Here is a 12,296-nt window from a genome sequence, read left to right on the forward strand (position 1 = left end):
GAGGGCACTTCTCAAACTAGGGGGGGGGGCGTGGAAACCCTTAGTGATTAGGGTGAAGTAGTGGCGGCAGGGAGGCTATGACGACACCGCCTGTGGGTCGTCTGCAGGAATGAGTAGAGAGAGGCTATTGTGCCCCACGTCTGCAGATCACCTCCTTGCGTTGGTGCGGTTCAAACCTGCACCGGCTCCGTTTCCGCACCTCCTGCTCCGCTGCTCAGGGTCTTTTGTTGAGGAGCTCGCGCCGCAGACCTCTGCCCTGCACTAGCGCACCGTTCCTCTGTTGCTGCTCTCGTTTAGCCTATCAAGACCTACGTTTATTTGTAATCCATAACTTGTTGTTTGTATTCTACATTATCACAAAATATTTACTTTTTCACAAATATAACATATATGGCACAATCCCAAAATGTGGGTTTGTTCAATGGACTCATTATCTGAAGCTTGGATTATACGAAATGATTATTGAGGTTCCAAAGCAATCATTGTGTAAGTAGGAGAATAAGGTAATCTCTTAACAAATATCGTACTCCATGTATACAAACTTCAAAGCATTTGCATTTGTACCTATATACTTTGATGGTTATCTTTAAGCTAAAATTAGTGTAATAAGCATAATTAATTATCTATTTTAACTATTAGTATTTAAATGTAACTTCGATTTCTTGTTTATTTCTTAATTTAATATTAGTACAATACTTTCTCAACCAAAATATAGAGAGAAAGTCAATTATATTAATGTTGATGTCTTGTTTTGGGAATTTTTTTTCGAGAAAACCCTAACTCAAACCCTCTTTTTTCTTTACAAATCCTCCTCTTTTCCCAATGTTCCCACGACTTCTCAACATAGCCTCTCTAGTTTCTTTTTTTTATGGTTCCATTCCTTCCACCATTATCTCTTGAGCCTTGACATAGCAAGTAGTTGATCACTACCATGGCTTCAAAATGTTAGCAAAGATGGGCATATGTAACCCCCCACAAAAAGGGAAAAAAAAACTTTCCTTGGCTAAGATATCTTATTATTGTTCTCATGATGCCAACAAAGGAAGTCAATGTCATCTTTCTCTTGCCAAAATGCAACAAGTTGGAAGAGGAGAACAATATTAAAGCTTAAAAATGCTAAAGGTACTCAAATCAAAAGCCCTAGAAGGTAAGCTACACTACTTTGAGAAGTTAAAATAGTAATTTAGCATCAAACATAATCATGAAAGCCAAGGAAGAAACAAGATAATTTCTTACCAAACAGATAACATCAATGCATGGCTTAAAGGAGGGTGGACTCAGTCAAACTTCAAATGAACAATTGTTGTCAATGAATAAGATAACGACAAACATTCTCAACCATTATACCAATAAGTTATCCACTATGACCAAATGACAAATATGCTGAATTTTTTAATGTTTATGCCACTTAAAATGTTGGCAAATGGAGGAGAACTGTAATAGTAGATAAGTTCACACACAAGGCTATTTGTTGATCAATACCTTTATTGGTTGATCAAGTGACATAAACCACATAGGAAAGCATGATGAATTCGATTTGCTCAACTCCTAGATCACCAATTGACAAGTCACAATAATGATTAGGTCAATTTGTTGCATGATTCAACATGTTGAAGCACATGGGTAAGCGTGATGCATTCCAACTTGTTTGGTAGTTAGATCAAGAGTAGTCTTGAGGAGGGTGAGATAGTGTGATGAGATGAAGACAAACCAATGCTACGACATAATTATGTGATTGAGCAACATTACTTGATGTTTGTTCATTGATATTGTAAAGCTATAAATAGATATTTGTAATAATTGAAAGCCTAAAGACAGTTTATGAAATTACCCAAAATTTCGAAAGCCTTGAAATGTTGTCAAGCGGGAGTGGAACGTGGGTTCAATTGAGATCTAGCCACACATCGTGCAAAACTTAAGGGAGGGGGGGGGGGGGGGTGAATTGTTAATTTCTCTCCAAAACCGAAAGTAGATGCATGAACCGATTGCAATAATTCCGAGCCTAAATTGCTACTTTTGCTTCGAAGTAGAGGATCCATTTGCTCACCTAGCTCCAAATCAGAAGCCTGACAGTACGAATCAATTGAGTCGAGTGGCTCTACTATCGCACTTTGATCCTGAATGCATAATTGAGCCGTGCTGCTTATGCACATTGCATGTGTAATCTGCTCTTCTCCATTAATCACAGGCTTAGTGGGGGGTAAGTTTGGCTCTTAATGACGTGCTTAGTGTGCTCTTAATCATGTGATTAGTGCGCTGTTAATTACGTACGTGTGTCTTTAAAATTGATTAAAAAACCTTTGATTCAATTTCTCTGAAAATTTGGCGCCTTCGTCGCCATCTCTCTCTCTCTCTCTCTCTGAAGCTGAAGCTGAAGCTGCAGCAGAAGAACTAACGAAGAAGACGAAGGTAGAGATCGTGGCCAATATCTTCATCCCCACGCCATAGCCGGTCAATCCATCTTCTGCTCAAAGAAGAATTCAGTAGAAACCATTACCTGCGACTCTCTCTCTCTCTCAGACACCCATCCTCGTACACACGCTGTTCTCACATCCATGGATATGAATCCTGTACTTCTCCATGAGCTCTCTGATGATGACGACGATGACTTTTGTGCTTCTCACAAGGTGAAAGTTTCTCGTGTCTTAGGCCCTCGTATTTGCTTCACAGGAGAACGTGGATCAGATGAAACGGAGAACAGCTATGGAAGCTTAGATGCAAGAAACTGTGAGATTATTGGAGCTAAATCTATTCCTTTATATGAATCATTCGTCATTCAAAGCAAGGCAAAGAACAAAGCTTTAGATGAAGACGAAGATCTTCAAACTCTCGTACTGAGGAAGCGGAAAGCAAGAACATACGTTTTGGAGGACAGTGACGAAGAAAATTTCAGGCCTTCCCGAAACAAACATGAAGAAATCCAGCGAAAAGCTAGAAACATACCGATGCTGAAGCAGACCGTTGTTATTGATATCACTGATGAAGAAGAGTCCGGTGTTGCTCAAAAGAAAGCTGTAGAAGTGACAGGAGAGTTCAGAAACTTACAGAAGAAACGTGAAGGAGTAATCTCTGAAGAGTTTAGAAACGTAATGGTGAATCAGGATTTGGTTATTGACGATAGTGATGATGGAGAATTCGAACCTGTACAAATGAAACTTAAGGGAACGTCAGGAAATTTTAGAAACGCGATCATGAAGCAGAATGCAGTTGTTCATGACAGTGATAGAGAGTTTGGGCCTGTATTGATGAAACGTAAAGAAACGCCAGGAGGGTTTAGAAACGTAAAGATGAACCAGAATAATGTGGACAATGATGAAGCCATAGCTAGAATGATCCAGGAAGAAGAGGATCTTACAGAGTTTGGTTCTTTAATATGCACTCAAGATGAAGAGACGGAGTCTCAGGTAGACCTCATAAAAAAAACACTGCAAAAATGTGATGAAATTGCTGCATCTTTAAGGAAAGAGCTGAACGTTGGAGGTTCAATCACAGATTCTGGAGGGTGTCATATGGATAGCTATGCTGAAGTAGATCCTTCAGCAGCAAAAATTGTCACACAGGTGTGATAAATCAGGTCCATCTCAGGTCCATCTTATACTATGTCAATTCTTTTACTATATTGAATCTTATACTGTTAAAGCAATGTGTCCTTCGAGTAGCTTTGACGTGAATCATTTTCCTATGGATGGGCACTTTTTACTCTAGAGCTGCCTAGAGGTTTTTTCCCCATGTACCCACATATACATGATATACTCATATGTGGTGGTACAAAGTAATTAGGAAGTTAGGGCTTTACATATAGCACTCACACTCATACTTACTGTTGTTGTTCTCTTCATCAATCTAGAGCTCTTCCAGCCATCTTATTTCCTTTGTGTGATCTCCTTCTCATGTTCTGTGTGTGCTTCTATTCGTGATCACTCATTTTCTCATACCTATCGTGTAGTTTTTTGGATCTCATACTATGAGCCATGTCCTAGTGCATTTTAGTAGTGTTACGTTAGATTTTTCATTTTTCAAAAAATATTCTCATCCTCATTTCCATGTTTTGATAAATTTGGCAGCTTCTATGATCTCTTAAGCTAGAAGAGAAATTGTGGTGTCTGTGAATATTGAAGCTTTGATCAATACTGTGTTGAACCATGTTATTTCAAGGCATTGTTCTAAGATCTTATTATCTGCTCATTTTTAGTCAGACGTGTGTGCTGCTTGTCAAATTAAAGAAAATTATGTACAACTAATTTTGAAGCCCTATCAATTGGTGGGAGTGAATTTTTTGATGCTACTATACCGCAAGAAGGTTGGAGGAGGTATGCCCTCAAAATTTTATTCATAAATTATAAGTATGGATGAAACTTATATATGATGTTTCAGATCAGTATGAATTTTCATAATCTTGAATAATAGGTATACACAATTCATAGAAATATAGTGCAAGCTGTACTCATTTCAAATGTCGAAATAAAATGCCATAAACTTACAAATTAAAAGGCATTGTTCAAGTTTTGAATGAGTAATGCAAAATAAGTTCAGATACATCTGTCTTTACTTACATATTAATCATAGTTCAAAGTAACCGAAAGAAATTGGCCAGGCAAATATTGCCAATGTGTTAGGAGCTACAGGATTGAAGTTGTGAATCAAATAATGATGCACCAATGACAGGTGAATCATGGCTAGATCAAAACTGTCGTAACACGATCCTTGTAAGACCACCTAAATTAGAAAATTAGAAGTCATAATGCAAACTGTGCATGCTCCTGATTCTCTGGAATCTGTAGGTGACTCTGAGTAAGAAGATAAAAATGTTGTGAGTTGCTGAACTGCTCATAGAAGCAACATTGTGCTGCTTTGCTGTGAGAGGGGGTTTGATATATGTATGATGCAGGTTCATAGTAGATAAGATTGTGGGAAATAGAGGGAGATCGCCATTTGGAAAAAATTCCAGAAACTTACAATGCAACTTGCAACTCATCATGCAACACTTAGCAAAATAATACTGATACTAATGTATGTGTATGTATCTATGTCTACCAAGGTGACTAGATGTATGCGTGTTCATCTGTATAAACATGTAATTTTATAGATGCACGCATGTAAATGAACACATCTATGTATTTGTGAATGCACACATGTATTCCCTAGACTTCAAATTGAGGTGTTCTTATTTTATCTAATCATATTGAGAGCTATAATCTGGAGTTCACTTCCATTTGCAAGTATTCTTCGTAATATCTGCAGTGTGAGATAGTTTTCTGTTGCTCTAATTGCAGCTATTCTTGCCGATGAAATGGGTCTAGGGAAGACGATCCAGGTATATTGCAAGTGTGAAGCGGCTGGAAATACTAGGAACAATGGTGAATTCTTTTGAGAATTAAATACTGATCAGAATGCCATGAATACTTGACAGGCAATTTCATTTTTGGCTGTTCTCAATCACTTAGACAGAGACCCAGGTCCACATTTGGTAATTTGCCCAGCTTCCCTGCTAGAGAATTGGTCAAGAGAACTCAAGAAATGGTGCTCACATTTTTCAGTAGTTTCCTACCATGGATCTGAACGATCTGCACTATTTAAGGAGTTGAACCGTATTGCCAAGGCAGGAAAGCCTGCACCATTCAATGTAATGCTTACATGCTATTCACTTTTTGAAAGACAGAGGTACATTAACTTGTAATATTTGAGCTTTATAGGATAATAGGAAACTTATGCTATTGAAACAAACACATATTTTATGTTGTTTGCTATCAGTGCCCAGCAAAAGGATGATAGAAAGCTTTTGAGACGGTTTAAATGGAGTTGTATACTTATGGATGAAGCTCACTTACTAAAAGATAGAGACAGCAGTAGAAGGAAACACCTCTGGGCGTTAGCACAGAAAGCCAAGCAGCGTCTTCTTCTTACAGGAACTCCACTTCAAAATGATCTTCAGGTAAAAAATGTAAGGCTTGCTTTCAGGTTCATCAAACATTACAACTTGGAATGTGATTCATTGTCTTGGCTGTTACAGGAACTGTGGTCTTTACTGGAGTTTATGTTACCAGATATCTTTGATTCCGGTGATATTGACTTGAAGGAGATTTTTGGGAACAGAACAACTAGTGACAACCAAATGGACAATGTGGACCTAATAACTCGTATAAAAGCCATACTTGGACCCTTTGTTCTGAGGCGTTTGAAGTCAGATGTTATGCAGCAGCTTGTGGCAAAGACTCAGAAGGTAGTTTATGTTATTTTTCAAGCATATATATTAATTCAGACTATCAAAGAAGAGCTCCTAAATCGTGCATTTGCAGATTGAAGCACTGGAAATGACAATAGATCAAGCTGAAGCTTACAAGGAAGCACTTGAAGAATACAGGGCAACAGCACGACTGGCACAGTCGGGTCGAGCAGCATCTAAGGAACTAACAAATGCTGTTAAACTTCTTCCGAGACGTCAAGTATCTAATTACTTTACACAGTTCCGAAAGGTATGCTATGGCTATTTCAGGTTTAGGCTATGTTGCATTTATCGATTCACACATCAAACCTTGTGAGGTGGGCTCACTATATGTTTTTGTCCATCACAGATAGCTAACCATCCTTTACTTCTAAGAAGAATCTACACTGATGCTGATGTTGATAGTTTGGCAAAGGCATTGCATCTGAGGGGCGCTTTTGGATTTGAATGCACCTTGGAACGTGTCAGGGAGGAGCTGATGTCTTACAGTGATTATGCATTGCATAAGGTAAGCTCAGAATTTAAATTTTTTTGTTTTTAGAAAACATGCTTCTGTTGATTCAGACATGCTTCTGTTTCCTTTTTTGTTGTTTGGCGGCCAATTTGTATGGAAAGGACGCATTTCAATATTAGAATTTACTACTAGTGTCTCAGTGTTAGAGGCTTTTAGGTCAACTTTTCCTTTCTTCTTTGCTTGATCTAATTTTCTGGATGGACGCCTTTAGGAATAAGAGTGTATGCTTACATTTTGATTTTTCTTGGTCAACTTTTGTAGTACTTGGGCTATTGACAATATGACAAATGAGGGTTAAGAGTTAGAAGATGATCTTTTGCCTCAAAAATAAACTTTTCAACAAATGCAAATGCATCAAGGGTATCATGATGTGAGGGCTCTACTTCAATTTGTGCATATTTCTTTTTCTTTTGCTTGGTTCACCCTTGTGTATTTGCTTGTCTCATGAAGTTATTTTGAATTGATGATTAGATGGTAGATTTATGAACTGTGAAGATTTTCTTTTCTTATCATTGTATGCGAGTAACTATTCTTTCTGCTTAGTTTGAACCTACTGTTCTATTTAAGGGTAGTCTGATTGTAAGCACTTGACTGGATATTGCCATATTCTGACACGTTGCAGATACGTGTCATGCACATATTTAGTTGAGTTGAAGGACATGTTTTCAACATTCCTCTAGTATTTCTTTTTTCTGTCTGTTCATCGAAACCTGCTGTTCCAGTACATGCAAATTGGATCCAAGCAATTAATTGAGTAGATGTTTTCATTTCCATATCTAGGTTTGTTCTAGGATGTATGGTTTTTTCATCTAGTATTAATACAGATACATTCTCTTTGTCAAGCAATGTCATAGTATTGAAGATGCCTAATTGAATGTTGGCTTTGTGAAGGCAGCGCCTCCAAAATTCCACTTAATTGTCCTTTCTATTTCTTGCATTTTGGGTTGATTTATTCTATATTATGGTGTTTAAAATTGGGTGCTTAAAGAAATCATTGATCCAGCCAGAAAATGTACAGCTATGAGTGGCGAAAAATGAAATGTCCTTCACATTCTTAGTATGTGTAAACCTAAAGCTTTCCTAATGCTCTGATTTACTGAACCCAACATGATTACCTGCGACAACAGTTTGGCCCCCTATACTTTCCCTGCTGCATTTGAGATATCATATGATCTTTCTTCTGCTTTTGTGTGGCAATGCTTTCTACATTTTTAATGGTAGAACTCTCTTCGTGAGATTAGGTGTGATTTAACTGTGGCATTTTTAGATCTCAGAATCATATGGAGGACTTGGACAGCGAGGAGTTCTCAGCAACAGTTACGCCCTTGAATCTGCAAAATGTCAGGTGGTTTTCTTTTCGTGTTGAAGGCTGCCGCCTGTTCTATTGAGAGATAATGGGACTGACCATGAGTCATTGTTCCAGGCATTATCAAAGCTTCTTCCAAAGTTGAAAAAGGAAGCTCATCGAGTACTTATTTTCAGTCAATGGACTGGAATGATGGATATTCTTGAATGGGCTTTGGATGTTATGGAGCTCGAATATACACGATTAGATGGAAGGTGATGAAAAATATGTTTTATAGTCTTAGCTTTAATAGTGAAAGAAATGCTTTAACAAATGTGTATCCTGATAATTACATTCACGATTTTCCATGTGTTAGCTCACAACATAGTGGAATAAGAGCAATAAATTTAGGTTTCCCTTTAGGGTCCTTTCTCATGTTTCACATTAGTGAGTTTTATTTCTGGTGAAACACATTTTTGTGACTATGGCCGTAAGTGGTCTCATTTGGATCTGATCTAGTGCAACACAGCATATTGTGCATATTCCCACCTTTGAAGCCACAATTTAACTCCATGTAAGTTATAAGACATTATTTTTGCGAATGTTAAGACTGCTGACAGTTCATGCAACTCATTTATACACCCCTTCAATATTATGAGCACAGGTTTCGGTAGATGATGCAAAATGAAACAAGATTATGACTCTGACTGGGTGCGATGCATTCTATCTTTGTCACCATTACCATTATTATTGGCCCTAAGAAACTGCTTTTTCATGTCATTCCTTTCTATACGCCATCTGTCTCCATTGCCCTAAGTATGTAATATTATTATTCGAAGCCCATCCACTGTACATTTTTGCAAATGTGCTGAAAGTGCAGAAATGCTTGATTTTGGATGTGGCGACTAAATTTGTATATGTATATGTATGTATTTATACATTATTATGCAGTACACCAGTGGCAGAGCGTCAAAATATTATTGATGATTACAACAATGATCTTGATATATTTGCATGTTTGCTATCTACACGAGCTGGGGGTCAAGGCCTGAACTTGACGGGCGCTGATACAGTCATTATTCATGATATGGACTTCAATCCACAAATGGATAGACAAGCAGAGGATCGTTGTCATCGCATTGGACAGACAAAGCCTGTCACCGTGTACAGGTAAGATCTATAAGGGGTATTCTGGAATTTCGTGTAATTTCCCAAATGCCCAGTTGTTTTTGTTATTTTGCAAAGTGCTCATGTCAGTCCCCTCTTAAGCAATTATATGGTCTGTATTTCCTCGTTCTCTCATCTGGGGGGTTGACAAGAGGCATATGGAGAAATAAAGAACATGGGCACGTAACGGGGAAATAAAGAATATAGCAATATTTCAGAGATTTCTACCAATCTATAAGTGTGGTTCCACAAGTTTATTTATTTTCCCTGATCTTTTATCTGAATGTATTGTCAACGACCAGGCTTGTCACAAAGGGGACTGTTGATGAGGATATATATAGCATTGCGAAGCGGAAGTTAATTCTTGACGCTGCTGTTTTAGAAACAGGAACAGAAGTGGATGACAACAATAATGAAAATGAAGTCCTTAGGATGGGTGCTATATTGTCTGCAATTCTTGATGCAGCACCATCATAAGACCAATGTGTGATATTAGGTTTTCCATTTTGACTATGACAATGTTTGAATAAGCAGCAGGCATATATCTGCATTTCTTCAAGGCAATAAACTGATCCTCGCAAGTATGAAGGAGGGCAAGAACTGAAAAGACTAGAGTTCTTAAAGGCTGGGAGATCTTGAAAGTATATTAATAATCCTAGAGAATCCAATTATGTTTCAAAAGGGCTTTATGGAAGGGTAATTAACTCAAGACAGAATCTGCAGTCCGACTTACCATATTCATACTTAAAGCAGCACTACAGTTTTCACTCCGCATCTGGCAGTGTCCTGGTGCTTGATGGGGATGAATGTGGTTAACTCCAGTGACTTGTACCACATTGTTCAATGTCAAGTGCAAATGAGAAATGTATGGTGAAAAGGTAGGCACTTGAATGGTTACTGGAATACCAGCTCTTTCGATTTGGATGTGGTTCTCAGAATAAAAAGCCTATATGAGCATATGATAAATGTAAGAGAGATGATGGGTTTATGCCATAGTCACCTTTCAACACATCATGGATTGCATTGCGCGATGCTTGGAGTTTGTAATAGCACGCACACACGCACACATATATAGAGAGAGGCAAGGAATTTAGGACCTTTAGATGAGAAGACACTTGGTGAGGAATGGGCAGAGCCCACATACAATTTCTGAAATTCAAAGAAGCTCCACATGCTTGATGTTTATATAACTTCCCATGGGCAATTATGGATTTTTAACATGCTTTTGTTTTCTTTCTGCATGGGACATTTTAGATACTAAACTCGTGTTTGATCCTTGGCGAACTTGATATAACCATCGTTCTCTGTATCTTTTTCATTTAGGTGTTGTATCAAATTATGATATAGTTAAGTGCATTATTGTGGTTCTAATTCCTAGACACTAGAGCTATCATCGTGTAGCCTTATGGGGTCAAGAAACTAAATGTTCTCAATAAGGTGAATGAAGATTATTATCATCTCTCCCTTGTTGTTTGGCTCAATTGACATGAGGTTGGTATTTGTAGATGGCTCAATAGGTTAATTTGCGTGATCTTGACTCAGAAACAATATCGTTCTAGTTTAGTGTGTTAGAGCGATGTTATGTAGGTCGTAGTCATTGTGATTGTGATGAATCACCAGGAAAGATTGTAGAAGTAAATGATTAAGGGAAGTGATGGTTGGGGTAAAGAGGAGGGTTTATGTGAAATAGATACAGAAGAGGATGAACTGAAATTTAAATACTTTTATAACTTGAATATATCAATTTACACCACTTAAAAATCATTTTGAGAATGTGAGATCACATAACTTGCACCTCTCGTGTATGTGTAAGGAGAGAGATTCTAATTCTCGTGATGGCAAAATCTCTTGTGATAGGCTATTCCCCTTTCTCTTTGTTCGTTATCACCTTCCTTTGTTTTCCTTGTCAAAGGCAACTCTTCCTTTTCTCCCTCTTTATTCTCCCTTACCAATATCACTATCTGCTTCTTCCTCCTCACTTTACACTCTTGCTCCCTAATGCTATTGCTGGCCTCTTCTTGCCATTCCTTAATTTCTTCCTTTGTTTTGTTTTGTTCATTTGTTGGTCCCCTCCCTGCCCCAAGTGGTTTTTATATAGGTTACTCACCACCCTCATTGGGGTGGTTAAGATGCTTCTAGGCTTCTCTAGTACTTTTGAGAAGTTTCAAGAACCTTCTTTTAACAACTTCAAAAATGGTTATATTCAATTTTGGGCCAATCATTCCCTCAAATTATACATATGGCATTATATATAGGGCCTATATTAATACTAACAATCGGCAATGGTTCGGTTCGTTTCGGGTTGAGAGTGTCAAACTCAAACCATTTAAAAAACTTGAAACTTAAACTGAACCATGAAACCATTCGAAATCTTTTTAACCAAAACCGTTCAAACCGAACCATTACAAAAAATCCAAATGGTTTTAGAGAATTTCAAACCATTAAACCATTAAAACCGTGGTTTTGCAGTTTGGTTTCAAATTGCAAGTTAGATCAAAATTCAAAAATTCAAAAATTTCAATATGTCAAATTTTAATGATTTTTCCTAAAATGTCAGAACTAGGCTTTACAATGAAAAGGTTGCTCAAAAAATATTTAAGAAACTTTTGCTTACTCTGTAAAATTAGTTAGGGAATTCCAACAAAGGAGGAATCAAATTATGCCAGCTGTAGCTAAGCTATGGTTAAGTAATAGTATTCCTATGCATTCAGTATTGGTGTTTTGGAAATGGTTGTGGGCTCTACAGATTTCTTGCAAAATCATTACATTTAAATGGTTATGTGTCAATTATGCACTTCCAGTCTTGGAAAAGATGCATATAGATGATGGAAGAAAAAGTTGCTCTTTTTGTGGGTTTCATTTGGAATCAATGCAACATTGTATTATGGAATTGTATGGCTACATGTGCTATTGGGAAATGTATGTTGCGCTTCATTGATGTTGCATATGGACCTAATGTGATTACATAGGGAAATATCTTTTGGATGGATGTAAATGTAGAGAAGCATAGTTATGAAAGGAAAAAAATATTAGTTACCTTTCAAACTAGCGAAGGGCAAGTTAAGGACATAGCAGACTTAGGCTCAAATTGGTTGAATGTAGATGCC

At 37.6% G+C, this 12,296-nt stretch overlaps 1 protein-coding gene across 3 annotated transcripts; it reads left to right on the plus strand.

The window, feature by feature from the left end:
* The first annotated feature begins 2,334 nt into the window (after positions 1 to 2,334).
* ETL1 (SNF2 domain-containing protein / helicase domain-containing protein) lies at positions 2,335 to 10,482 on the plus strand. Of its 3 annotated transcripts, XM_087317964.1 has the most exons (12): positions 2,336 to 3,560; positions 4,193 to 4,310; positions 5,274 to 5,314; positions 5,411 to 5,661; positions 5,752 to 5,932; positions 6,011 to 6,220; positions 6,297 to 6,473; positions 6,573 to 6,731; positions 8,005 to 8,082; positions 8,161 to 8,297; positions 8,974 to 9,192; positions 9,492 to 10,482. In XM_087317964.1, exons 1-12 carry the CDS (start codon positions 2,556 to 2,558, stop codon positions 9,664 to 9,666), a joined length of 2,751 nt encoding a protein of 916 aa, XP_087174090.1. In that variant the 5' UTR covers positions 2,336 to 2,555; the 3' UTR covers positions 9,667 to 10,482. The 3 variants fall into 3 exon arrangements, 1 of the variants encoding a protein (XP_087174090.1); XR_015529629.1 differs by lacking the exon at positions 9,492 to 10,482 and having other exon boundaries at positions 2,335 to 3,560; positions 8,012 to 8,082; positions 8,974 to 9,109; XR_015529630.1 differs by lacking the exons at positions 8,974 to 9,192; positions 9,492 to 10,482 and having other exon boundaries at positions 2,335 to 3,560; positions 6,573 to 6,736; positions 7,840 to 8,082; positions 8,161 to 8,230.
* Positions 10,483 to 12,296: the final 1,814 nt, after the last annotated feature.

This window comes from Azolla caroliniana, unplaced genomic scaffold (genome assembly GCF_043228905.1).
Source record: "Azolla caroliniana isolate FFs.n. ecotype wild unplaced genomic scaffold, voAzoCaro1.0.p SCAF_4, whole genome shotgun sequence".
Classification (NCBI taxonomy): domain Eukaryota; kingdom Viridiplantae; phylum Streptophyta; class Polypodiopsida; order Salviniales; family Salviniaceae; genus Azolla; species Azolla caroliniana.